General features: G+C 66.2%; 1 protein-coding gene across 1 annotated transcript; it reads left to right on the forward strand.

Moving 5' to 3' along the window:
• The first annotated feature begins 1,191 nt into the window (after positions 1-1,191).
• NEURL1B (neuralized E3 ubiquitin protein ligase 1B) lies at positions 1,192-27,436 on the forward strand. Its single transcript, XM_055127474.1, has 5 exons — positions 1,192-1,322; positions 15,521-16,072; positions 22,027-22,749; positions 23,811-23,936; positions 24,537-27,436. The coding sequence occupies exons 1-5, from the start codon at positions 1,292-1,294 to the stop codon at positions 24,779-24,781; spliced, it is 1,677 nt and encodes a 558-aa protein (XP_054983449.1). The 5' UTR covers positions 1,192-1,291; the 3' UTR covers positions 24,782-27,436.
• The last annotated feature ends 332 nt before the right edge of the window (positions 27,437-27,768 follow it).

A 27,768-nucleotide genomic window follows, 5' to 3' on the forward strand; every position in this document is an offset into this window, starting at 1 on the left:
CCTCAGTGTCTCTACCTGTGCAGTGGGACAATGCATTAGGGTCATCAGGTCCTAAAGGACACCAGAGCGGCACAGGAGTGGCAGAATGGGGCGGAAGGGACGGGGTCTCCTGGCGCTTTCTGGTACCTCCTAAGCCTCAAGGCTGCAGCCAGCAAGACGCAGCCCCACGGGCGTAGGGGGGCGGTTGCTGGAGAGATAGTACAGCGGGTAAGGGCTGGCCCTGCACGCTGCAGACCCAGGTTCAATCCCCAGCACCCCATAGGGTCCCCTGAGCATCGCCAGGAGTGGCCCCTGAGCACAGAGTAAGCACTGGGCACAGCCTAGCACCCCCCTCCAAAAACAAACAAACAAACAAACAAACAAACAAAATACAGCCCTGGGAATGCAGGAGCTCCCGACTCCACCTCCCCATCTCCAGGAGTGAGACTGAAGACTTAGGGGGGGACAGGAATGGATGAATGATGCCCGCTAGCCCTCTCGCCCGGGGTGCCCCCCAGCTCCCAGGAGAGCCGATCCGTGCTGGCTCGGGGTCCCCGGCTGCCCCCACGTTCACCCCTGGCTCGCTGCCTCCCTCGCCGCCGCCGGGCTCGGCTCCCCCCGCCGCGACGAGGCTCTCGGCGCTGCTATTTCTGGCTCCACCTCTGGCGGGCCCGTCTGCGTGTGCGGCGGCGCGGGCCGCGGCTGTGCCCGATACATATTTTAGTGGCTTCCCGCCCCGCAACCTCCGGACGGCGGCCGGCGGCCCGGGCACGTGACCCGGGCTGGCCTGCCGCGACCGGCGCGCGCGGCCCACTGACCGCGGTGACCTTCCTCTGCCCCGGGCGCGGAGGTCATCCCCGCCCCCCACCCACCCTGCCGGACGCCCACCCGCGGGCGAGGCCCGGGCCCCGGCGAGGGCGTCCCGCACGCCCGCCGACCGGCTGGCGGGGCCCGGGCGCGAGCCCCGCGGGCGGCGAGGCCGGCGCGGCCCGGGGCGCGGGCGCGGGCGGCGGGCGGCGGGCAGCGCGGGAGGCCCCGGCCAGCGCCCTCCGGCCCAGCCGGCCGCCCGGTGCAAACTTTCAAAAGATGCGGCGGCCGCGGCCCCGCCCCGCGCGGCGCGGTTGGAGGCGGCGGGCGGCGCGGGCGGAGCCCGAGGCCCGGGCCCGGTGGCTCCGCCTCCTCCCGGCGGCTGCCCAGCTGCCGCCCGCCGCCGCTGCGCCCGTGCGGCGCGATGCCCCCGCGCCCGGCCCCGGCGCCCGCGCCGCCCGCCGCCTAGGCTCCGTGCGCCCCGCGCGCCGCGCCCGCCGCCGCGATGGGCAACACGGTGCACCGGACCCTGCCAGGTACGCCGGGGCGCGCGGCGGCCCCTCGCCCCCGGGGCGGGATCGGGGTGCCCGGGGCGCCTTCCGCGGAGAGCCGCCGACCCCGCTGGGCAGCGCCCCGGGCGCGCAGCGGGCTGGAGATCCCGGTGCCCCCCACCCCCGGCCCGCGACTCCGCGGGCAGCCGCGCGGCCGGGCCCGGCGCTCGGGCAGGGCGGGCACCGCGTCCCGGTTACCTGGGGGACCCCCGTCCTCGGTCCCCCGGGCTGCGGCCAGATGCGCCCAGGGGTGATGCCGCGCGACCCCCACCCCAGCCCCCACCCCCGCCTTTGTTCAGGTCCGGGGGCGCGATGGAGGAGCCCGGGTTGGGGGGCCCCGCGGGGGGTGACCGAGGAGCTCCCCCGGGGGCTTTCAACAGCCTGATGCCGCCTGTTGTGGGGATGACAAGGCTGCAGCTGCTGAGCGTGTGCGTGAGTGTGTGTGTGTGTGTGTGTGTGTGCGCGCGCGCGTGTGTGTGTGCGCGCGCGTGTGTGTGTCGGATGAGGGTGCTCGCAGGGGCACCCCGCTTTCCAGCCACCCCGCGCCCCCGTGGTACATGCTGCCTGATTTCGGCCACGTTGCCCGCGCGCCGGGCTGCGCTCCCCCACCCCGTGTTCGCTTCCACACCCTGTGCTCCGTCATTGCCCCCCCAGGAAGTGCTCGATGCAGAGAGCGTCGCCCCCTAGTTGGAGGCACCCCAGCATTTCCAGGGCCGGAGTACGGGTCCGGAGAAGGAGGGGAGTGGGATGTAAAGTAGAGAAGGTCTTTCCCAGGGAACCCTGGCAGCCCCGGAACAGCTGGGATCTGACACGCCCCCCCCCTTGCATTACCTGGTTGTCCAGCTTGGCTGCACGATGTGCACCCCGGTTGTACAGATGAAGAAACTGAGGCGAGGAGGGATGCAGATAACTCACCCAGGGTGACAGCCCTGGTGGGCGAGTCTGTGTGTGACTGCCCGCTTCCCCCCACCCCCTGCATCCCGAGACTCCTGGAGGGGGGCCTTTGTCTCTTCCTGTGGGGAGAAGCTGGGAGGTGTGTTGTGTCCTCGTCCTGAGGGCCAGCTCAGAGGGAAAGGGGGGGGGCTGCTCTCCAGTCTCTGCTGTGATTCACGACCCCCCCCCCCAAACCCCTGCCGGGCTTCAGATCCAGCATTCAGAGTTCTGGCCCCTCTGGGCTGTGATCGGGTGGTCCCAGCTAGCAGGCGAGCAGCCTCCTGCTCCCCAAGCCTCTGGGTGGCTGTGGGGCCACAACACGCCAAATTCTGAGAGGGGGCGTCTCCAGCAAGTGGTGGTGGTGGGGGGTGCAGTCCAGCCAGTCAGTGGCAACTATGAGACTCCAACCCGGGGGGGCTTCCAGAGGGAGGCGCCCACCTCCTGCGCGTGACGCCTGACCCGGATGATGTAGCAGCCCCCACCCCCCACATCCCCAGACCCCGGGCTCTCTAGAATCTTCCTGAGGAGTGTTCTCTGTGCTCCCGGGCGGCAGGTAGAGGACTCACACAGGCGGGGGATGGGGCTCTCTCTGGTGCCCGCCCCGCTGGACCCGCCCCGCTGGACCCGCCGCCCCTGAGCTGGGGGGGCTGTGTCGCGGGTCCGGCCCTGGCTGTCTGTCAATGCCCAGGGAGGGAAGTTCGCTCCCAGTTTGAGGAAGGGGCAGGGCTGGCATTCCCAAGCGACAGCAGGTGACAGGACCGCGGGCTGTCATTGATTCCCCCCCCCTCCCCCCGTGCTCAGTATGCGATGCCGCCCCCCACCCCTAGGGGGTGGGCAGTGGGTCGTCTCTTTCCTGCCCCACCTTTCCCAAGCCACAGCCGAGAGGCCCCCTCCTCCAGGCCGCCTTCCCTGACCACCCACGCCCCACTCCGCCGTCGGCTTGGCCACCTCGATCCCTTCTGAAGTTTCTGCCCGTTCGTCCGACCACACTGCCTCGTCACCGCCCCCACTCCGAGCCGAGCCTCAGGGCTGCCTGAGGACAGAGCCTGCGCCTTGATCGTCTTGTATCCATGGTTGCCCGGCCCCGAGCCTGGTGCCTGGCAGGCGCTCAGAACCCGGTGGTGGCGCTCACACGTCGCCTGAATCCTCGGCTGAGAGAACACTTGGCTCAGCCGGGCCCTGCTGGAGCCGCGCACGGTGGCGCTCAGGAAAGCACATATGCGGGGGTTCCTTCCACGGGCCCTGAAATAGAGAGCGCGCGTCTGCCAGGCACCTGCACTCCATGCCAGCCTGCCTGCATATGTGGCCTCATTTACATGCCAAACACGCGTCTCCTGAAGGCTCCTGCATCGGCGGCACCCTCCTTCTGGAACATTCTCCCCCGGCCCCCCGCGGGGCCACCCCTCGTCTTCTCCAGGTCTTCCTGCAGGTCTCTCCCGCCGTGGCCCGCGCGACCCACCTGAGTCTCGTCCTGAGCCCGCCGCACCCCTCACCCGCTCGCTGCCCTGTGGTGGCGCTTTCCCAGGGGCCCCCCACCGCTGCCGCCGCCGCCGCCGGGGTGGGTTTTGCCTGCTGGATTCACTCCTGTCTGGTGAGCACCCGAGCAGCGTCCGCACACAGAGACTGTGCAGGTGGACGATTGACCGCGCGGCCACCGCCCCACACGGCAGGGGCTGCCCAGAGGCGGACGCCCGCCTTCAGCTGGCAGAACCAGACCTGAGAGCCGGGTGCCCGGAGCTCCGAAGTCCCCGGGCGCTGCGCTGATGCAGAACCTCCCCAGCCCAGTTCCAGATAGCGTTTATGGGACGCCCCGCACACACATGGCGCGGTCCTGTGTTCAGTGAGGAAGTGCCAGAGACAGGGGAGGCACCGCGGGAGCGTGAAGAGGAGATGACCGTGCTTGTGTGTGTGTGTGTGTGTGTGTGTGTGTGTGTGTGTGTGTGCATGTGTGTGTGTGCATGCGCACCCTTGAGATAGAGAGGGTGAGAGTGCAGGCGGCCCCGCCCGTTCTCACGCTCGTAAGCTTCCCACCGGGCCCGCACACGCGCACACGCGTCTGTTTTCCCTCCAGCTTGCGCTCTCATCTCTCGCGAGAAGGTGCCCGTTCTCCCCCGCATGACACACAGGGGCACAGAGAGGCCAAGACACTTGCCTCGACTCACAGCCAGGCAGTGCCGAGCTGCAACTTAGAGACCCAGGCCCGCCTTCTGCTGTACATCCGTATCGACTTTGGTTTTGGTTTTAGTGTTGGACGTGGGGCCACACCTGACGGTGCCCAGGGCTCACTCCTGCCTCTGCACTCAGGGGTCAATCCTGGCGGGACCCCGGGGACCATATGGGGCACTGGGGTGAGGGGGGGAGTCAGACCCAGGTTGGCCGCGTGCAAGGCAGATGCCCGCCCCACTCTGCAGTCACCGTGGGCCCACGCGTGTCTCGTGCCTGGCTTCAAGAGCTTGACTACGGATTGGGGGTGGGGCCGTTATTTGTTTTGGTTTGGGGGCCACCCCTGGTTGTGCCTGAGACTGAGACTCCTCACAGATCAGTGCTCAAGCGTTGCTCCAAATGGTGCCTGGGACCCTGTGATCCCAGGGATCAAACCTGGGCCCCCGCCCCCCCCAGGCAGGGCACGGGTGCGCTCTGCCCCGGAGCCCTCACTCCGTCCTCAACCTGGATTTTGGAAGCAGACAGGGGTGGGGGTCAGGAAGGAGAGGAGGGAGGGGTGGGGGCAGGGGCTGGGAGGAGAAACCCCCTTTCCTGCCCTTGCCAGGAGCGCAGTTCTGGCGGGAGGAATGCGCCGTTCAGACTGGACGCTGGGTGTAATGATTGAGTGGCCCTGGCTTGGCCGAGCCCCTGGCTCGCTCCCCTGCCCTCTGGGGCAGCCCCTGAGCTGGGGGAGGGGGGGCAGGTGCTGCCGGGTGCCAGGCCCCGAGGGGCGTTCCGAGCACTGTTCTTGTTGGCTGCAATTCCTCAGAGCCAGCGTCATTTGGGGGCGCTAATGCCCCAGCCCTGTGCCACCGGGGGCTCTGCGAGGTGGCGGGCAAAGGCGCTCGGGGCGGGGGAGGTGGGGGCTGAGCTCTGAGCACAGTGCCAGGTGCCCCTGCCTGCGGCCCTCCCCCCCCCAGCCCTCCCTCCTGGCACTGCCCAGCAGGGGTGGGTCAGCTGCACCCCGGCCGCCACTGGAGCAGTGGGCAGGGGTGCTCCCAGGACCTGCCCCCCTATTCTGACTTTGGGGCCGTTCCCGGTGGGGCTCAGGGATGCATCCAGGCTGGAGCCCCCAGACAGAGGACAGCCCCCAGCCCCGGCCCCGGCCCCCGGCCCCCACCTCCCTGCCGCCCTCCCCCAGCAGCTCCTGAGGAGCCACTCTCGGAGCCTCCACTTGAGGAGAGGCCTGCGCGGGCTGTCCTGGGGCCGCTTCCTCCCGGCCCTGAAGTCTCCAGGCTGTCAGCCCGAGTGGGGGCAGGGAGCCACTCTCGGCGGAGCCAGGGCCTTCCACGCCCGCTACCGCCCCCTGCTGGAAAGGTGGGAACTGGGGGAGGTGGGGCTGTGAGACCTGGGAGAGCTTCCTGGAGGAGGCACCGTGTGCGGGCACGTCCTTCCCCACTCCCATTTCCCCCACTAGCCTTTAGGGCCTCCTATGCCTCAGGGTGACCAGGCCGGGGTCTGCTCTGCTCTGCTCCACCCGCCAAGCCTGCTCCTGTTCTCGCACCTGCCGTCGCAGGACCTGACCGGGGCCCTCCCTGGGCGCCTTCCAGTGTGGGCGCAGCCCTCATGGGGCGGGGAAAGTTCTGGTAGGACAGGGTGACAGGTGTGAGGGGCCGGGGTGGCACCGCGACCCCCAGCGTGCCCGGCTTACTGATCTTTCGGTGGGGGTGCTTGCTGTTGGGATACGGGCGTTGGACCAGCCCGGCGGTGCTCAGAGCGGACTCCTGGCTCTGTGCTCCGGGATCCCTCCTGGAGGGCGTGGGGCCCCCTCTGCAGTGCGCAGGGTCAAGCCCGGGCCGGCCCCATGCCAGGAGAGTGGCCGGCCCGCTGCTCTCTGCCCCTGGCCCCTCAGCTGACCTCAACAGGATGACAGGACAGTGGTGGACAGTGGACGTGGGCTTCGGACTGCCCAGGCAAGCGCCGGGGAGCAGGAGGGGCCCTCAGCCCCTCCCCCCGAACCCCCCCCCAGCTCACAGGCAGCCCCAACTCCAGCTGCCTGGGCCCAGCCTTAGCCGGATGTGGCTGGGCACAGACGTCCCGCCCCGAGCCTCAGTTTCCCCACTCTGCACCTGGAGGGATGTGTGTGCATGTGTGCACGCATGTGTGTGTGCTTGTGCATGCATGTGTGTGCATGTGTGTACATGTATGTGTGTGCGTGTCTGTCTGTCTGTCCCGCTTCCTGCTGACCCCGGAGTCGGGTTAGGTGGATGATGTCAGGCCGAGGCCCCCAAAGGCCCAGGCACGGTTGCCGCCATCAGCTGGGGGAGGTCCCAGACCCGGCCGGGGTCCCTGCGGCCGGCCAGGAAGGAAGCAGAGGGCAGGGGCAGCACTTCCCGGGGGCCTCCAACCTGTGACCCAGCGAGGAGCTGGCCCTGAGGGTCACACCTGACGGCTTCCTTCTCTCCGTCCACCCTCCCGGCCAGGCTCTGCGCTGGACACAGGGGTCCCGCCTGGGGCCAGGGACTGGGTCCAGAGGCAGCAGCCAGCAAGGCCAGGGCGGGGATATTCAGTGGGGAGGGGGCCGGGTAAGAGCAGGAAGGAGGGCTTCCTGGAGAGGGTGCCGTCCAGGTCGGAGCAGAAAGCAAAGGAATTCCCCAGAAAAGGGAAGGAGCGGGCAGTGTGCCCCCAGCGCCCCCCGCCCAGGGGGCTGATGAGGGGGGAGATGAGGCACGCGTGGGCACCCGGGAGAGGAGCGAGGCTGTGGGAGGCGTGCAGGTGGTGTTCTTCCCTGGGGCCTCAGGGCCTGTGGCCTGCAGTTCCGTCCTCCTGGGACACGGCAGCCGCCCGGGACACGCCGGGGCGCTCAGGACTGTGGCTGCACCGAGCTCCTGCCGGAGCCCAAAATAGAAGCCAGGCCAGGTGTGTGGTGAGAGCCAGGAGGGCGGGCCGCAGGCCTTCGGAAGTTTCCAGAATTGGGGTACTGAGCGCGCAGGGGAAGGGGTCAGCCGGTCAGCGAGTGGCAGCCCCCACCTCTCCGAGCCTTCACCCCCACCCGAGCCTCCCCGCCCAGCTCCGTCCTAGGCAGGTCAAGAATTCCCGAGTTGGGGCTGGAGCAACAGCACAGCGGGGAGGGCATTGGCCTTGCACACGGCCCACCTGGGTTCGATTACCAGCATCCCATATGGTCCCCTGAGCACCGCCAGGAGTAATTCCTGAGTGCAGAGCCAGGAGTGACCCCTGAGCATCGCCGGGTGTGACCCAAAAAGCAAAAAAAAAAAGGATTCCCAAGTCTAGATTTTTGGGAAAGTTTTGTTTGTTTCTTTGCTTGGGGGCCACACCCGGGGGTGCTCAGGCCTTACTCCTGGCTCTGAATCTGCTTGGAGGCCACACCCGGGGGTGCTCAGGCGGCTATAAGGGGCACGGGGGGCTGAACCCAGGCCAGCTTACGCAGGGCAAAAGCCCTCCCCGTTGTGCTGTCGCTCAGACTCCCAGATCATGTCTCTGTGTCTCTGTGTGTGTTTGTGTCTGCGTGTGTCTATGTGTGTCTGGTGTGTGTCTCCATGTATCTGTGTGTCTGTGTGTGTATCCATGTGTGTCTGTCTGTGTGTGTCTCTGTGTATCTGTATCTATGTGTGTCTGTATCCGTGTCTATGTGTGTGTCTGTATCTGTGTATGTCGGTGTGTGTGTGTCTATGTCTGTGTCTGTGTGGATATGTGTGTGTCTGTGTATCTGTGTGTATGTTTGTGTGTATGTCTGTGTATATCCATGTGTGTCCGTGTGTGTGTTCGTGTGTGTCCATGTGTGTGTGTGTCCGTGTGTGTGTCCATGTGTGTGTCTGTGTGTCCATGTGTGTGTCTGTGTGTCCATGTGTGTGTGTGTGTCCATGCGTGTGTGTCCATGTCTGTGTGTGTCCGTGTGCATGTGTCCGTGTGTGTGTCTGTGTGTGGTGCTGGGGACGGCTCTCAGGGCAAGTGCTGAGCTCGGCACATCCCCAGCCCCGACTAGGGGCAGACGCGGCCCCTGGGATCGTGCTCTGGACACTGAACTTGAACCCACACCCCTTTCTCCTCCCCCAAGGCTCCTAACAGACCTGCTGGGTGAGCTGCGAGCAGCGCAGGGCAGCCTCCCGCCCACCCCCACTCCAGGCAGCCCCCAGACACCCCTGCCTGGCAGAGTCCTTAGCAGCACCCCTGGGTCCACCTTGCCCCATTTACCCACCAGCATGCCAGGCCTCCGGGCCCTGCCACAGAGACTCATGGGCCAGGCAGACGCATCCGGATGTGTTTCTTAGCAGGGCACAGGCCCTCAGAACCAGCCTTGGGCGAGGGATGCGAACCTCTGTCCTGTCTCATGGTGGAGGTAGGAGGGAGGCACAGAGAGGGAAAGCAACTTGCCCAAGGTCACACAGCATCCCTGCTAGAAGAAGGTTGCTGAAGGGTGATACAGGGTGCGTGACTGCCGGGTCTGGAGGCAGGAAGAGGGTTTTGGAAAAGCCGGCAGATTCCAGTCCGGTCCCCTTTGGAGATGCCCAGCGGGGGTGGTGGGTGCTCCCTGGTGACCGAGGGCTCACTGGGCCCAGCAGATAATCCTCCAGGACCCGACGGATGCGTCATGGGCCAGCTGCGGAGGTCGGCCAGGGCACTGCCCACGTGATGGCCACTTCCTGGGCAACACAGTGAGACCCGACTCTGCCCCAGGGGACCCAGACACCCCCCCGCCCCTCGCTCGGCCCAGGGGCCCCTCTGTATTCCTTTGATCTGGGGGCCACACCCGGCGATACTCAGGGCTGACTCCTGGTGGGGCTCAGGGGACCCAAGCTCGGGGGCCAGGGATTGAACTCAGGTCGGCCACGTGCACGGCAGATGCCCTCCCCACTGTGCTGTCGCCCCCCCAGGGTCGCCCTGGGACTCGGAAGCTGCCCCCGGATCCCTGAGGCTCGGAAGAGACTCAGTGTGACCGGCAGGTGGCCGCCACCCCGCCCAGCTTTCAGCTCGGCTGGAGGAGAAACTTCCTAACTGCAGGGAAGCGGGGGGGGGCTACAGCTACAAGGGGCCCGAGAGGCAGCACAGCCACCGGAGCATCAGGAGTGACCCAAGGGTCTAGCATCTCCTGTCTGTGGGCAGGACCCCCCCCCCTCCCCGCCACACAAAAAATAAATCTCTCACTTATATGGTCCTCCTGCCACTCCTGCAGGGTTGGAGGTTTGCACCCACTTCACAGATGGGGAAACTGAGGCACAGAATGCCGCCGGAGCCTCCTGCCCCTCACAGGGTCTCCGGCTCCCCATCAGTCTTCTCAGAGTCGGGCAAATGTTTCTGAGCTGGAGCGGGGGAGTGTCAGGTGTCGGGGGGGGGGGGGTGGGCAAGGCATTGTGATGGGAATGGGGGTCGCACCTCCGTCTGGCCCTGTCTGAGGTGGGCAGGACACACACACCATGTCCACTGGCTACCCCCGGTCAGGGCCTGTCCCTGCAGCACTCAGGGCCTGTCCCTGTCCCTGCAGCACTCAGGGCCTGTCCCTACATCACTCAGGGCCTGTCCCTGTCCCTACAGCACTCAGGGCCTGTCCCTACAGCACTCAGGGCCTGTCCCTGTCCCTGCAGCACTCAGGGCCTGTCCCTGTCCCTACAGCACTCAGGGCCTGTCCCTGTTCCTACAGCACTCAGGGCCTGTCCCTGCAGCACTCAGGGCCTGTCCCTGTCCCTGCAGCACTCAGGGCCTGTCCCTGTCCCTACAGCACTCAGGGCCTGTCCCTGTCCCTGCAGCACTCAGGGCCTGTCCCTACATCACTCAGGGCCTGTCCCTGTCCCTACAGCACTCAGGGCCTGTCCCTACAGCACTCAGGGCCTGTCCCTGTCCCTGCAGCACTCAGGGCCTGTCCCTGTCCCTACAGCACTCAGGGCCTGTCCCTACAGCACTCAGGGCCTGTCCCTGTCCCTACAGCACTCAGGGCCTGTCCCTGTCCCTACAGCACTCAGGGCCTGTCCCTACATCACTCAGGGCCTGTCCCTGTCCCTACAGCACTCAGGGCCTGTCCCTGTCCCTACAGCACTCAGGGCCTGTCCCTGCAGCACTCAGGGCCTGTCCCTGTCCCTACAGCACTCAGGGCCCTCCTCCCTGAAATCCAGGTCCCCCGGCGTCCGCGTACTCGCCTGTGGCCCTGGCAGCCCCCAGTGCTTTCAGCCTCCTCCTGGCCAGCAGGGTCCGGAGTCCCCTGGGGCCCTAGGCCTGCCTGCTGGAGCGGCCAGTCGCCGTCCTGTCATGCCCGCCCGGGTGGCACTGCCAGGCCTTGGGGACGCTGGGCCCTGCTCCTCTCCTCCTACCATGCCCCTCCCTCCTGTGCACACTCCTCCGTCCCAGAGGCCCCAGACCGAGGCTCGGGCACGCACCCTTTGGCTGAAAGACGGGTGACCAGTCAGGAGGGCGCTAGGCTGGGGTGTCCGACGGTGAGAGGGGCCCCGCCACTGAGGGGGGTCTGACAGCGGGGGTCTGATGGGGGAAGGGCTCTGAACAGTGACAGGGCTGACATTGGGGTCTGGCATTCAGGGGGTCTGACAGTCACACTCAGCTCTCTCACACCTGCGGCTGGGCCTGGGCCGGGCGGTGCTGGGTGACGGCCACTAGTGCCTGCTCCCTGGACGCGATCTAGTGCTCTCTGTCCGGGAGGAGCGAGATCAGCCCGCCGTGGGGGTGGGGGGGTGGGGGGCGTCTGCTGCCCACCTCGGCTCTGACCCACAGACACCGAGAGTGCTTCTGTTGCTTTGGGAAGTCCAGCTGGGCCGTGGGGCTCAGGGTCTGCGGGAACAGGTCCTGAAGCCGCGAGAAGGCGACACCGGGCAGCCGCTGGGTTTTCGGCGGGCAGCTGCCCGCAGCCCGGGCCAGGACCTGCCAGCCGTGCCAGCCCTTGGAAGCGGCATTCAAAGCCGGCCAGTTTCTCACTCCTGCACCCAGCCAGGAAGATAGGGGGCGGGGTGTGGGGAGAAGGACTCTCCTCAGGGCAAGATTCAGGGCTTGCGTCTCTAGAGAGGTTCTGGGTTCTGGGCTTTCCTTCCCTGCTACCGGCCTCTCAGCCATCTGCCAAGTCATGGGGCACCTTAACCTCCACTGCCCTGCCTTTAAGACCCTTTGTAATATGCCCTGGCCTCCAGACCCCAGCTCGGCTCCACATGACTCGCTCAGCCCCTTCTCACCGCCACCCCTTTCCTGCCAGAGAGTCCTCCCCGTCCTGCCAGCTCCTCCCGTTTCCTCACTCCGCAGAAGGGCTCAGCCTTCACCCCAGAAGCTGCCCCCTCCTGCCCCTCCCTGCCGGCGTCCATCCCCCTGCTGGGGTCCTGGCTCCCGGCAGGGACAGCCTGTGACTTGTGGGGGCAGGTGTCCCTGCAGCCCACGCCGGCCTGGCAGGGAGCGGATGTCAGATGGAGGAAGTGTTGCGGTCGAGAAGGAACGAAGACACAGGCTGGCAGCAGGCAGAGGGGCCCAACCCCGGAGCCCACGCCTCTGAGCTTGCGGTTTCCCAGGCCTGGGTCCGAGTGTCAGGAGGGGACCTCTGTCTGGGGTGTGTGGGGGGAGTGTACACACACACACACACACACACACACACACACAGGCACACACGCAGGTGGGGGTCAGCTGGGGGAGTCCTGGTTCCCGGGAGCACTTTGCGGGTATCGGATGACCTCAGCCCCTGGGAACTGAGCCCAGAGGGTGACACTTGGGGGGAGGGGGAGGGGCGCGCCCTGGTCTCCAGGCCCCCTGGGGGCCACACCAGGCTTTGTTTGCAGAGGAAAGAGGAGGGGCGCAGGCTGGCCCCTGGGCACCCCGGGTGCTGGCCGCTGGGCCAGGCAGCAGGGAACAAAGTCCCTAGTGCTGGCAGGCGCCTCGGGGCGCGTGTCCCTGCCCGCGCTGGCCGCTGGCCGAGGTGAGCGCCGGTTGGCCACCTGGGCAGCCTTTCAAACCCACCAATGGGAGGGGAGCTGCCCAAGGCCACGCCGGGCTGGCCCCGCTCTGGCGGGAGGAAGCCCGGCCAAGTGCCAGCCGTGGCTGTCCTGAGGCGGGAAAGAAGTCCGTCCCCTTGTCCCCGCACACACAACGTGCACACATGCATGCATACACACGTGTGCACACACAGGTACACACACGCACTGATGTACACAAACCTGCATGCATGCACACATACACTCGTATGCACACATAGTATACACATAGGTTCTGCACATATGTATACACACATGAGGTCAGACATTCATGGGTCCAGGAAGGCCCTGGTGTATCGGGAATCATGCATGGAACATGTGTGTGTGTGTGCACGTGTGTTTGGGGAGAGATGCCTACACAGACTTACAGCTTTCGTCGCCTTCGTATCCTGGGTGGCATTTGTTTGTTTGTTTGGTTGTTCTGTGGTCCCCGGGCCTGAACTCAGAGCGGGGCGCATTGCCTCTAGCCCATGTCCCGGCTCTGTCGCCCTGAACAGGCCCGAAGGTGACGGTGTGCAGCGTGACGTCCGGGCACACTTAGCTTCTGTGGTCTCACTGATGGGATGCGCGAAGTGGAGAAACCGACCCCGCACGTTGTTCTGGGAAGTTAGACGAAGCCGCACTCGGACCAGAACATTATTCCGTGCGCCCCGGAACAGGAGGGAGGGAAACAAAGAGGGAACATGCAGAGTGGGCTAGCGTGTCCCTTCCCTACCCCTGGAAGTCCCCAACAATGGGAAGGTGTGGGATGCGGCCGTGTTTGCTGCCATCCTCTGGCTCCAAATGCCATTTCCTCGGTTCCTTGTAGAAGGGAGGATGAGGCAGGGCTGGGGAAAGGGGCGGGCACCGTGGGACGAGCGTGTGCGTGTGTGTGCGTGCGTGTGTGTGCATGTGTGTGTGCATGTGTGTGTGTGTTGGGGGCGTGCAGGCCAAGCCTCTGGGACTAGAGAGATCATCCCTGGGCAGCATGTTGGCCTTACATGTCCCTGGTCCTGGTTCAGTCCTCAGCATCTCATATGGTCCCCCAAGGACAGCCGGGAGTGACCCCTGAGCACCGCCAGGTGTGACCCAAGCCTCTGACCTGGACACTACGGCAAGGGAGGCCGGTGGTCAAGGTCCCTCCTGGCCTTGGGGGGGCGTGTTCCCGAGAGGACACAGCCACCCTGGCCTGTCACTGTCCTTGTCCCAGGAAGGAGATGAGGTGGACAGAGCGAGAGCCAGGGTGCCCTGAGCATGCACTCGGGACCCCCCTGATCTCATCTGGTTGCGGGGGTCCCGTGGAGTCGGACTGACTCCCCCGCACCCTCTACCTAGGTCTGGTTTGGGGACCCCAGGGCGGTTGAGCGCGTCTGTACAGCTGAGGATGCCAGAGCGAGAATTTAAAGCCCGGTTCAGGGCTGGAGAGATAGCACAGCTGGTAGGGCGTTTGCCTTGCACGCGGCCAACCCGGGTTCAATTCCCAGCATCCCATATGGTCCCCTGAGCACCGCCAGGAGTGATTCCTGAGTGCAAAGCCAGGAGTAGCCCCTGAGCATCGCCAGGTGTGACCCAAAAAACAAAACAAAACAAAAAAAATAAAGCCCGGTTCATTCCTGCTCCCACCACACGCCTTGTTCCCAGAGAGGAGGCGGCTGGCGGCCCCGGCGGGGGCGGGGGAAGTCTGTGCTCCCACTCTCACACTGAAGCAGGGCCCCTCCTCCCACGCCCTCCGCCTCACCATTCCAGCCCCCTGCCCCATCACTTCCTCCCTCTGGGCCAGTCAGACCTCACATCTGATTCCCCTCTCTCTTTGGTTTTGTCTGTTGTTGTTGTCCTTTGGGGGCCGCACCCAGCAGTGCTCAGGAGTCACTCCTGGCCCTGAGCTCAGGGGTCACACCCGGCGGGGCTCAAGGGGGCGCGTGGTGCCAGGGATCCAACCCGGTCGGCTGCATGCAGGACAGCTGCCACCCCACCCCAGCCCTTGGCCGTTTTCCTGAGGGACAGAGTCTCCCTGGGACCCACCCCGGTGCCAGCCACCAGGAACTTTTGTTCCTGAGCCCAGGAAGGGGTTGCCGGGGGGTTACACTTGGGACCTCAAGCTGAGACGCCAGAACAGCCAGGTGGAGCCAGGGGACAGAGCGGAATGCCGGGGACGGGGTTGGGGACAGCTGCCAGCTTGGAGAAGGGACCTGGGCGTGCAGGGTGGGTGCCCCTGCGGGGGCAGGAGGACCCCCTGGTTCCCAGCCTCGAGTTCTTCCTGGAACTCCGGACTCGGGCGGGCAGGGGCAGATTTCCTCCCGGGAAGCCGCCGCCGCCGTGATACACCGGGGACAACTGGCCCAGGGCCGAGGAACAGCTGGGCGGCTGCCTGGCACCGGGCCAGCGGGGACCAGTTGCCACACAGCAGCCGGGGGCGTGAAGGCGGGGGGCGGGGCGGGGGCGGGGCGGGGCGTCCCCCTCCCTCCACAGCGCGGGGCTGGAGGATTCATTGCACATTTGGCGTGATGAAGTCCAGGTTGGCTGCGAGGCTCCGGCCACGCCCAGGGCTTCGGGGACCTCAGGCCACGCTCCGGGAACCCACTTTCCCAGGGCTCCCGGGCAGTGCTCAGGGGGCGAGTCTCAGACAGTTGGCGGGTGGCTCAATGCCCTCCACCCCCGGTGCCAGGAATCAGACCCAGTGCTGTGTGTGCTGGGCCCGCACCCGAACCACTGTGCTAGCTCCAGGCCCCTGGGGTCCACCTTACAGGTGGGGCCCGCTTGTCCCTCTCTCCCCTCCCCTCCTGACTCTCTGGGAGAGAGCACACTTGTCAGCACCAGCAGCTTTGTTTGTTTTTCTTTTTGGGTCACACCCGGCGATGCACAGGGGTTACTCCTGGCTCATGCACTCAGGAATTACTCCTGGCAGTGCTCGGGGGACCCTACGGGATGCTGGGATTCGAACCCGGGACGGCCGCGTGCAAGGCAAACGCCCTACCCGGTGTGCTATCGCTCCAGCCCCCCCACGTGCAGCTTTGAACTCGAACCCTGAGCTCTGCGGGGGTGGGGAGGGGGCGACCCCCAGACAGGAAAGCAGAGTGGTCACTGGAGGGAGGGGCGGGCTGGCGCCCCCGAGTGCCGCCGGGACCTAACCTGCGCTGTCTCTCCCCCCACCCGCAGACCCGAGCCCGCCCGCCCGCCTGCTGGCCACGCGCCCCTGCTGCGGCCCCGGCGCCGGCCCCGAGCGGCGCCCGGCCCTGGGCGAGGCGCCCCGCTTCCACGCGCAGGCCAAGGGCAAGAACGTGCGCCTGGACGGCCACTCGCGCCGGGCCACGCGGCGGAACAGCTTCTGCAACGGCGTCACGTTCACGCAGCGGCCCATCCGGCTGTACGAGCAGGTGCGCCTGCGCCTGGTGGCCGTGCGGCCCGGCTGGAGCGGCGCGCTGCGCTTCGGCTTCACGGCGCACGACCCGTCGCTCATGAGCGCGCAGGACATCCCCAAGTACGCCTGCCCCGACCTGGTCACGCGGCCCGGCTACTGGGCCAAGGCGCTGCCCGAGAGCCTGGCGCTGCGCGACACGGTGCTGGCCTACTGGGCCGACCGCCACGGCCGCGTCTTCTACAGCGTCAACGACGGTGAGCCCGTGCTCTTCCACTGCGGCGTGGCCGTGGGCGGCCCGCTCTGGGCGCTCATCGACGTCTACGGCATCACCGACGAGGTGCAGCTGCTCGGTAGGTCGCGGTCCACGTCACCCCACCATGCCCACTGTACAGATGAGAAGACCGAGGCTCAGGGCTCCAGGGTCTGGGCACCTCCCCAGCTGCCTTCTGCACTGGGGCTCACTCGGCCCTTCCCCCACTCACCCTTTCTCTCCCACATCTGCTTTCTCTGGCTCAGAGAACGGTTTTGTTTGGGGCCACACCTGGTGGTGCTCAGGGCTGACTCCGGGCTCTGCACTCAGGGATCATTCCTGGGGGGGGCCTGGGGGGGCCTAGGGGATGCTGGAACCGAACCCAGGCCGGCTGTGTGCAGGCAAGTGCTTACTTGCTGTTCTATTTACTATTGCTACAGTTGTGTGTATGTGTGTGCGCGCACGTGTGTGTGTGCGTGTGTGTGTGTACGCGTGTGTGTGTGTGTGTGTGTGTGTGTGTGTTTTGGTTTGGGGTTGGCTCTAAGGCCACACCCAGTGATAATCAGGGGCTACTCGGTACTTAGGGGTTTTTTTCTCTAGGTGTTCCAGACCTGGGCTTTCCCGCCCAGAGTGTATGTTCTGACAGGCGTCCACGTATGTCCAGAATCCAGGGAAGCCCCCCCGCCCCCGCCCCTCCTGAGGTGCCCCCCCACACCCTCACCCTGTTCTTCTTTGCTTTGGGACCACACCTCTGTGCTGCACCTTGCTCTGGCGGCCTCGGGGGCCGTCTGGAGGCCCGGACTGGCAGCCTGGTCGTGAAAGGCCAGCACTGTGCCCGCGTGTGCGTCTCTGGTCCCCGCCAGCCTGCGCAGACCGTGGAGGGGAGCCGGCGTCCCTGTGTGCCCATGTCCACCCCTCCCTTGGAGCGCAGGAGCTGAGACTCACCCTGATTGGGGGCCGGGGTCGGTCAGCCTCTCCTTCTGCCGGGGCGGGCTGAGGTCAGGGGGCTCCGGCTCCTTAAACTCTGCATCTTTTTGTTGATGGTGTTTGTTTTGGGGTCACACCCGGCGGTGCTCAGGGCTTACTCCTGGCTCAGCACTCAGAAATCACTCCTGCAGTGCTCGGGGGGCCCTATGGGATGCCGGGGGCTAACCCGGGGGCCCACACGCAAGGCAAGCTGTCCTATCTCTCCAGCCCCACCCCTGCATATTGGGGCAGCACCCTGGCTGCCCCTTCAAACTCCAACCCCCCCCACACACACACTCCCATGAGACTCCTGAGTAAGGGGGGAGAGTTGGCATCAGGTGACTCAGCTGTGTTGCCTTGCACAGATGGCTGACCCTCTCTGAGCCCCCATTTGTTTGTCAATGGCTCAGGAAGGCGTTCAGGCGGTGTTATCGAAAGGGCACAAGGAATCGAAGGTAAGAAACCAGGAAAATGAGCGTGTCGGGACTGGAGCGATAGCACAGCGGGTAGGGCGTTTGCCTTGCACGCGGCCCACCCAGGTTCGAATCCCAGCATCCCGTATGGTCCCCTGAGCACGGCCAGGGGTAATTCCTGAGTGCAGAGCCAGGAGTGACCCCTGTGCATCGCCAGGTGTGACCCAAAAAGCAAAAAAAAAAAAAATGAGCGTGTCCTCAGACGGGGGGCCCGAATTCCATCCCCGGCACTGCAGGACCCCCGAGCACCGAGCTGGGAGCAAACCCTGAGCACCATCAGGTGTGGCCTCCAACCCAGGAAGAAGCCACCCAGACACGGGCGGGCACTGTGAACGGTGGCAGGCAGCTGGGCACCCGCCCCACCCTGCCCTCACCTGCCCCCACATTCTTTCCCGCCGGCGGGAGACGCAGGTTTCCAAGCCCTGCGAGATCTGCCCCGAGCAGGGCCCCTGCCCCTGTCCCCTCGGCCGCTCCTCCAGCAGCCCCGGCCTCAGTCGCTGCCGTAGACGAGGACTTTGAACACCTGTGGAGCGGACTCGGTGCTTGCCTTGCTCGCGGTTCACCCGGGCTAGGTCCCAGCACCCCAGGTGGTCCCCGAGCACTGCCAGGAGCCTTTTTTTTTTCTTTTGGCCACACTTGGCGATGCTCAGAGGTTCCTCCTGGCTCTGTACTCAGGAATCACTCCTGGCTGTGCTCAGGGACCATATGCGGTGCCGGGGATCAAGCCCCCGTTGGGCGCGTGCAAGGCAAGTGCCCTACCCACTGCACCACCTCTCCGGTCCCCGCCAGGAGAGGTTCCTGAGTATGCAGCCAGGAGTAACCCTTGAGCATCGCTGGGTGTGGCCAAAACCAAAAAACTATGAAGCGGTAGTACCGCATGGAAAGACTGGCCAGGCCTCACCCCCAGACCCCATATGGGCCCCGACCCCACCAGGAGAGATCTCTGCGTGCTGAGCCAGAAGCAAGTCTCAAGCTCCACCGGGTGTGGCCCCGAAACAAAACCTCGGGGGCTGGAGCAGCAGGCGGGGGCGCCTGCCTCACACGTGGCCAACCCAGACTCAGTACCCAGTACCCCGTAGGGCACTCAAGCCTCCCCAGGAGTGATCCCCGAGCACCACCCAGTGAGACCCCCAAACTAAGGGGGAAAGTAAGGGAAACCGGCTGTGTCGGAAGCAGCCTGTGCTGGCCCCTGGTTGGCCCATGAGGACTCGGGTCTCTTCTCCCACGTCCGTGTCCTTTTCTAGCCCCTCCCCGACCCCTGTGCCCCGGGGTCAGGTGGCACAGGGCACCCCACTTGCCATCGTCACCTGCTGGGACACCCCTGGGCCCGGGCCTCAGCCCAATTCGCAGATGCAGGCCCCAGGGCAGAGGCGGCAGGAAGGCATTTCCTCGCAGATCATTGGGGGGCCCGTTGTTGGGGGCTCTGAGTTTCCTGCTGTTGCCTGGCGACACCCGGGGCGCCCAGGGTGCCTTTTACAGTCAGGAGGGCGCCCCTTCGTTTCCCTTCTGAAGGTCCCAGGAGACGAGAGGGAGTTGATTGTCCGGCTGGCTCGGGACTGAAGCGTCCCGCTGTTCCCTCCCAGGGCTGCCTGGCATCGGATGCATCTGCAGAAAGGGAGGATGGGTGGGTTTCCCCCCCTCCCTCTTCGTCCCACCACGCCCCTCCCCCCCCCCGCCAGCACCTCAACTTACCAACTAGGATTCATGATCAGGACATGCAGGAACTTAGTCCCATACTCAGTTCCTGCTACGGTGGGTGTTTCTCCTCCCTTCCCCCCCACCCTGCCTTCCCACAGTCACAGTGGGCCAGAGAGAGCCCCCCCGCCCCCCTGCCCTGCCCCGGGCTGAGTACAGGCTTCCATCCTGGGGCCCCAGGCCTGCTCGCAGCTCCCAGGGGCCCCTGGGCACCGCCGGGTGTGGCCCCAAAACTAATGACGACGACGAAAGAAGAAAAAGAGACGCAGAGGGGACGGAGAGGCAGTGCCAGGGTGAGGGACACAGGCTTGTTCCCTCCTGGCACCGCGCGCCCACCCCAGCATCGCCCGGTGCCCGTCTGGAGACCCGCAGAACCAGAACCACCAGGCCTGGCCCTGGGGTGGCCCCGGAGGTGCCCAGGCGTGAGCCGTCACTGCTGGCCCCACAAAGGCACTTTTTTAAAATTTTCTATTATCATTTTATTTTATGTTTAATGACTCACCATGAGGTAGTGTTACAGACTTACAGACTTTCGTGGAGCCACTCCATGGCTGTCCAGGGCCGGGGCTGCTCTCTCCCGGCACCCACGCCCGAGAATCTACTTCACATACTATGGGTCCGCTGACGGGGTGCCCCAGACAGTGTGGACGGCGAGTTTCCATGCTGTCTGGACTCTGTCGTCCGCGTCCACTACACTACTGTCACTGTCACTGTCATCCCGTTGCTCACCGATTTGTTCGAGCGGGCACCAGTAACGTCTCTCATTGAGAGACTTATTGTTACTGTTCTTGGCATATCCAATACACACGGGTAGCTTGCCAGGCTCTGCCACGCGGGCTCGGTACTCTCGGTAGCTTGCCGGGCTCTCCGAGAGGGGCGGAGGAATCGAACTCGGGTCGGCCGCGTGAAAGGCGAATGCCCAACCGCTGTGCTATCGCTACTGATGATTATTTTTCTAAAATGAAAGTCTCAGGGCTGGAGCGATAGCACAGCGGGTAGTGTGTCTGCTTTGCAGGCAGCCAACCCGAGGTCCATCCCCGGCGTCCCACTTGGTCCCCCAATCACCGCCAGGAGCAGTCCCTGAGTGCAGGGCCAGGAGTAACCCCTGAGCATCGCCAGGTGTGACCCAAAAAAAGCCTCCCCAAAAAAATGAAAGTCTAGGGGCTGGAGTGATAGCACAGCGGAGAGGGCGTTTGCCTTGCATGCAGCCGACCCGGGTTCGATTCCCAGCATCCCATATGGTCCCCTGAGCACCACTAGGAGTAATTCCTGAGTGCAGAACCAGGAGTAACCCCTGTGCATCGCCGGGTGTGATGCAAAAAAAAAAAAAAAAAGGAAGAAGGAGAAAGTCTGAGCTGGAGCGATAGTACAGCGGGGAGGGTGTTTGCCTCGCAGCTAACCTGGGTTCCATCCCCGGCATCCCACAGGGTCCCGGAACCCCCAGCACCAATTCCTAAGTGCAGTGCCAGGAGTAAGCCCTGAGCACCCCTGGGTGTGGCCCAGAAACCAACAGAGAAAGAAAGGGAAAGTGTTTCGAGAAAACAAGTGAGCTGGGCCTATAGCAGCGCCCCCTGTTGGACAGCCAGTCCCTGCGGGTTTCAGCGACAGCCCGGAGTCCTTTTGGAGGATGGGAAAAAAAGAACTTTTCATTTCCTGTTTGAGATGAACCTCCTCTCTCACCAGGCGTGAAGGCGGTTATCAGATGGGCGCTGGCCGCTCCACCCCTGTGCTTTTGGGCTTCACCTGAACCGGCCCTTAGGGGACACTTCTCTCTCCTCTCAGGAGTCTTTGATCACAACCGTGACTTAAAAAACAAGAAGAAATAAGAAAGCCTTTTTCCGCTCTCTAGACTGAGTCCACCTGAGCCGCTGCTCCGGGCTCTGTGCGGGAGTGGCCCCTGCGGGGTGCCCAGGTGCCGAGGGGGGCAGCGCATGCAGGGCAGACCCCTTAGGCCCCAGCCCCTCCAGGACGCGAGACCTCCTGTGCACTAGCAGCCGGGGAAAGGCCTGTTTGCTGCTTTCTCCGCGTGACCCCACAGCCCGAGTCCCACCTCCTGCCGGCCCACCTCTGTGGGGGCGGCCTGCCTGCCCGGGTACCAGTATCTCTGCTGGGTAGCAGCTGTGTGTCCAGCTGTGACGGTGACGCTGAAGACAGGGCCGTGACCTACCTTCCCTCAGGGCAGCACTTGAAGAGCCGGAGACTGAGTGGAGCCCGGGTGGCTGTGCCTCTTAGCCGCTGTGCCACCCCAGGCCTGTTCCCTGGCTTCTCTGTGCCCCAGTCCCCCGAGCGGTCAGCGCAGCCCTCACTGGCAGTGACATTCCCACAGGAGACTGGCTGCTCACAGGGGCCTTGGAACATCCCGCGTCACCAGAATCAGGCCCGCCACCCCCAACTCTGCCCTCTTCCTTGGAGTCCGTGTTTGGGGGGACAGGAGGGAGGTACATTTAGGGATCTGCACGTTACAGCCTCCAAAGCCATAAATCCTTGAAAGCAGGTGGGGGAAAGAAGGTGGGATAGGACAGCGGTGTGTGTGTGTGTGTGTGTGTGTGTGTGTGTGTGTAGGGCGGGGAGCACTTGCCTTGCACACGGCTGGCCTGGGTCCGAACCGAGCATCCCATTTGGTCTCCTGAGCACAGAGCTGGGAGTAAGCCTTGAGCACAGGCAAGAGCCAAGAGCCATACCCACCTGAGCATGGCTGGGCATGGCCCCCAGACGGAGGGAAAATACAGGGGGTACGTGCTGCTTGCTGGCATCCCCAGCATCCTGCGGTGCCCCCAGAATCGCCCGGAGTGACCCCCTCCCACTTACCAAGTGAGATGGGGTGGCAGTGGAGGGCGGGCAGAGCCGCAGGGGAGGGAGCGGCAAGGCCAGGACCCCGGGGGTCCCTCACCACCGCCCTTCTGTCCCCCCCACCCCGCAGAGAGCGCCTTCGCCGACACGCTGCCGCCCGCGCGCCTGGGCCAGGCCCGCTTCAGCGCCTGCCCGCCGCCGCCCAGCAGCCACGACGCGGCCAACCTGGACAACAACGAGCTGGAGAGCCACCAGGTGGTGGCCAAGCTGGGCCAGCTGGCGCTGGGCCGCGCGCCCGCCGACGCGCCCGGCGCGGCCGCCGCGGCCATCCCGTGCGGCGCGCCCCGCGAGCGCGCGCGCCCCGCGTCCTGGCCGGCGCTGCTGGAGGCCGACGCGCGCTTCCACGCCACGCGCGGGCCCGACGTGAGCCTGTCGGCCGACCGCAAAGTGGCCTGCGCGCCGCGGCTCGACGGCGGCCGGACGCTGGTGTTCTGCGAGCGGCCGCTGCGGCCCGGGGAGAGCCTGTGCGTGGAGGTGGGCCGGCCGGGGCTGGCGGCGCCCGGCGCGCTGGCCTTCGGCATCACGTCGTGCGACCCGGGCGCGCTGCGGCCCGCCGAGCTGCCCGCCGACCCCGACGCCCTGCTGGACCGCAAGGAGTACTGGGTGGTGGCCCGCGCCGGGCCCGTGGCCAGCGGCGGCGACGCGCTCAGCTTCACGCTGCGGCCCGGCGGCGACGTGCTGCTGGGCGTCAACGGGCGCCCGCGCGGACGCCTGCTGTGCGTGGACACCACGCAGGCGCTCTGGGCCTTCTTCGCCGTGCGCGGCGGGGCCGCGGGCCAGCTGCGCCTCCTCGGTGAGTGCCCGCGAGCGCGCGCCCCCAGCCCCCGTGCGCAAAGGAGCAGCCGGGGAACCCTCCCCGCACACACCTGACAGCCCCACTCGGGACAGAGGCCCCGAGTGCGCCCCCAGCCCCGGTGTGCAAAGCAGCAACCTGGAACCTTCCCCGCACACACCCGCACAGCCCCACTCGGGACAGAGACCCTGAGTGCGCGCGCACCCTCAGCCCCGGTGCGCAAAGGAGCAGCTGGGAACCCTCCCCGCACACCGCGCAGTCCCATTCGGGACAGAGGCCCCGAGTGCCCGGCCCGGCCCTCGGCCAGTGCTGTGGCTGCACCCCTCAGGTCCCCCAGCACCAGCTGGTGTTAGGGGCTGGCCAGCTGCAGGCTGCTCTGAGGAACAGATTTTTTTCGTTGTTGTTTTGTTTTGTTTTGTTTTAAGTTCTGGGCTTTGGTGTATGTGTTAGTGCTCCCGCACTCATCAGCGGCACGTATGAAGGGTAGGGGAAAGAAAATCAATCCAGGGCTGCCCAGCCTCGATTCGCAAACACCCCATATGGCACCCTGAGCACAGAGCCAGGAGTAAGTCCAGAGCACCTCCGGGGGTGTCCCCAAAACAAAGAAACAAAACTCAGCCTAGAGTCCTGATCCCCCTCCCAGCACCCCAGAGCGGAGGCCTCTCGTGTGGTCAGGGCAAGAAGGCAAGGGAAAGCGGCGTCTGCCTCTGACCCGGCCCCCAGCAGCCGGGGGGGTCCCGTCCACCTGCCCTCGCGGTGCCCGGGAAGGACCTGTCCCCGCCCGGGAGAGCGTTCTCGGAACCCGCAGGGGCACTCTGTCCCACACACCCGCCCCGGCCCTCGCCAGTGACAGGCCCCATCCAAAGTGTCCTCAACAAAAACGGGAAATGTTGGGGGCAGATGCCTCGGCAGCCCGGGTGTCCGTGGTGTGGGTTCGGGACCGAGGCTCCATGGTGTGGGTTCGGGACTGAGGCTCCGGGAGGCGGGGGGGGGGGGGGGTGCACGCGGCTGGGTTCCGAGACAGCCCCTCCCCCGCCCTACCGGGATCTCTCTGGCCCCAGGCACGCTGCAGTCTAGTCCCGCCAACACCACGCCCTCCGGCTCTCTGAGCGGCTCCCAGGACGACAGCGACTCCGATATGGCCTTCAGTGTCAACCAGTCGTCCTCAGCCTCCGAGTCGTCCCTGGGTAAGGAAGGGGGGCCCCGCCGGGTGGGGTCCTGCCTCTCCGAGCCGAGCCGGCCTGAATCCAAGCATCTCCGTCACCTTCCCCCTGGCTGTGCCTGCAGGGGGCGGGAGGAGAGTCCCCCCACCCCCAGGGGCACCTCAAGCATAAGAAAGGGGCCGGAGCCTATTGCAGCGGGCCCCTGGGCTCTACCTCCACACCCATAGGTCCCCTGAGCCCTGCCGGCATTGATCCCTGAGCACAGTTCCGAGAGTAAACCCTGAGCACCACCCCGTGTGGCCCCCAAAACAAAAATGAGGGCTGGAGCGATACTAAATCGGGGAGAGCACTTGCCTTGCATGCGGCCAACCCGGGTTCGATCCCCGGCACGCCATAGGGTCCCCCGAACCCCGCCAGCAGTGATTCCTGAGAGCAGAGCCGGGAGTAACCCCTGAGCACTGCCAGATGTGGACTGAAAGCCAGAGAGAGAGGGGGGGGGTCCTGGAACTTGGGGTCAGCCCGCGAGGGGCCGGCTGACCCCGCCGTGGTGCCCCAGGTTGTTGCCCGCAGGCTTCCCGCTGCGGAGCCTCCATGGTGTGCCCTGTGCTCTCTCTCTCTCTGCAGTGACGGCTCCCAGCTCCCCGCTGAGCCCCCCGGTGTCCCCCACCTTCTGCCCCCCGGAGCCGGCGGGCAGCAAGAACAGCGAGTGCACTGTGTGCTTCGACGGCGAGGTGGACACGGTCATCTACACGTGCGGACACATGTGTCTGTGCCACAGCTGCGGCCTGCGGCTGAAGCGCCAGGCGCGGCCCTGCTGCCCCATCTGCCGGCGGCCGCTCAAGGACGTCATCAAGATCTACCGGCCCTAGCACGGGGCCCGACACCCCCTCGGGAAACCAGGGGGGACACGGCCCCTCTCTGGGACGAGGCCTCTGGGGAGCGGGGCCGGAGCCCAGCCCACCTTAGCCAGGGGCGCTTCTGGCCCCGGAGTGCTCTGTGCCCCCCCAGGAGGCCCCCCAAGGGCCAGCTCAGGAACTGCCCACTGCCCACCCCGGCGACCTGCCCTGGAGACCCACACCCCCCGCCCCGTCCCCCTCTGGCCATGGCATTTTGCCGGGGCGGGGAGACTGGGGAGAGTGGGTGGGAGCGCAGGGGTGGGGTGGGGGGTCTTGCTTGCTCTGAGCTCTCGGCTGCGGGGAGGGGGCGGGTATTTAAACCGGGAGGAAGGTGCAATCTCGGGGATGCCACGGGGCGCCCTTCCCGGGCCGGGCGTTCCCTGGTGAATGTACAGAGGTGCCCCTCACGGGGCTCGGGGGACGGTGGTAGGGGACAGGGCCTCGGTGCTGCGGGCTTTCCCGGGGGAGCAGAAAATAGCCCAATTGTTTACAGTTCTGGAGCCGCAGAAACTCCTGGGGGCTGGCGGGGGCGGAGAGGAGAAAAGGACAATTTGCTTTTTTTTTTTTGTTGCTCGTTCAGGCTGGCCGGGGATTGAGGCGTGCGGGGCGTGAGGGCTGGGTGTAGTCACCACCCACGGCGCCTCAGCGTTGAGTGGGGACCCCTGGCTGTCCTCTCCAGTGGGATTCGCTCCTCCTCGGGGCTTGGGGGGAACGCAGTGTGTTTGAGGAGGCAGCTGCACATGGCAGACAGATGAGCGTGTTTGGGGGTATCCCCCCTCGCCCCAGGGCCTGTGCCCCCCGGCCTGCAGGCCGCAGTGGCCGTGCATGGGTGCACGGGGGTCTCCCTGCCCGCCGGTGCTTACTCCAAGGGTCCTGGCTGGTTCAGATGGAACGGGTGGTGGAGATCTTGAAAATGAAGACGGGGGCGGGGCCCCTCCGCCACCCTCCTCTCCCCCCAACTAGGCTCTTTCTGTGGCCTCGCCCCCACCCCCTCACCCCTGCCCAGGCCCTCTCTGCAGACTCCCAGCGCTGTCTTTGGCCATACCCCATCCCCTGAAAGCCAGGCGTTTCAGGGGCGTCCCCGAGTCTCTGTTGCTTCCCAGCAGGCCAGGGGGCATGGTGGGGGGGACGGGCAGCCTCGCCCGGCACTGGACACCAGCCCTGCGTCTCTGCCCCCAGCGCTGCCCGGGCCCCTGCAGGTTGATTCTTTTTCCCCAGCGGGCTTGGGAAGCAGCCCCCAACGCACCCCACGATGTGTCTGCAGAACCTTGCAGGGAGCTCAGGGAGCCCCACACGCCCCTTTGGGGGCTGCTGCAGGCCTGGGCAGAGGGACAGGCGTGCCCAGAAGGGGGACAGTCGCCCCTCGATCCCCGTGAGCCGCGGTCATAAGCCCTGGTGGGCTCCCCCGGCAAGTGCAGCCCCCCCCCCCCGTGCCCCCTGCTGCATTTGCGAGCCCCCTCCCCAGCCCCAGCCGCTCCTGGGAAACCAGTGACCTGACCCAGGGCCTGCGCCCCAGGGTGGCCGTGGTCACCGTCAGCTGGGTCGAAAGGCCCAGGTCTGTGGGGCCGGCCCTGCGGCTCCATAAATAAACCCGGGCGACCAGGAGAAATGGGGGGGCTGGGGGGCGTGAACCAGATGTTTCCTGCCGCCCGGCTGGGTGAGGTCACGGCTGCCGGGACGGGACTGGGAGCCCCTTCCTGACCTCTGCGTCACCGAGCCCTCCGCGCGGGCTCATCCCTGCTGCTGGGCCCAGAGGCGCCCAGACGGGAAGCGGGCACCTCTTAGACCCCCTGCAGTGCGGTGCCGACCCCCCAGTCAGTGGGCGGCCCTGTGCCCGGGACTCTAGAGCCAGCCGCGGGGGGAGCCACCAGGCCCAGGTGTGGGGCCCCGCAGCCCCCCTGTGCCCCGGCCCCCCGAGTGCCCCCCTTGGGCCCGCCTGCCCCCCACACCCGTTCCACAGGGTGCCCGCGTGGGGCAGCTTGGGGGAGGGGCCAAAGGTCGGGTCGTGCCCCCTCCCAGGAGAAAAGGGGGCAGAGGACCCCCTTCCCTGAGTCTCGCGTCTGTCCATCTTGACTGCAGAGAGGAAGAGGGTCCTCTCCCGGCCACCCCGGCCCCTTTACCTTGACCCCGGGGCTCCAGGGCACCCCGGGAGAGCGGCACTTTGGGGGTCCTGCAGACATGTGGGAGCCCACCCGTTCCCGTGCCCCCAGCAGGAGGTCCCTCCAGGCCTGCCCAGTGCCCCTTCAGGGGTGGGGTAGGGGCCCCCTGGACCTCCGAGGCCACACACAGCCATTTGACGGTCCGCCCAGAGCTGACCCGGTGCAGAGGCCCACGGGGACATGAGGCCCGCGGGGCCTTTCGCCCCAGTCTGACCTTGGCAACCCCCGCAGACCGCGCCCCTGACCCTGAGCCTCCCGCCCTGCCCCAGGGACAGACCCCACAGCAGGGCCCCTCCCGCACCGGGGGAGAGGGAGGGATGCTGGGGTCTCGAGACGGCGCCCCGGCCAGCCCCGAGTCTGCCCCACGTCCAGCGGACGGACACTGGCTCAGGAAGACGTGGCGTCCTGCCACCTACGTCTCAGTGTCCCCTTGTCCCCGTCCCCCCAGGCCCCCGAGATGACCGTACAACATTCTGTCTGTGCCTTATGAAAGCGTCTCGCACTTTCTGATCCTTTTTTTTTTTTCCTTTAAAGCAACTTAAAAAGGTGGCGGGGAGAGGGGGGGCCCGGCCTGGCGGCAGGAGACCCCGCGTCCTGCCTTAGGTTCCTGCCGCCGCCGTGGGGGCCCCGTGCCCCCCGCCCCCTGCGTCTGGGGCGTCTCGCCGGCCCCTCTCTCCGATTCAATACTGTGACCTCGCCGACGCCTCCTCACGGTCGGGTAGGGCCGGGCTCTGGGGTGGGCAGCGGGCTGGGGAGGGTTGGCCGTGGTCCCACGTGTTGTGCTTTTGTGTGTTGTGTTTT

This window comes from Sorex araneus, chromosome 2 (genome assembly GCF_027595985.1).
Source record: "Sorex araneus isolate mSorAra2 chromosome 2, mSorAra2.pri, whole genome shotgun sequence".
NCBI lineage: Eukaryota > Metazoa > Chordata > Mammalia > Eulipotyphla > Soricidae > Sorex > Sorex araneus.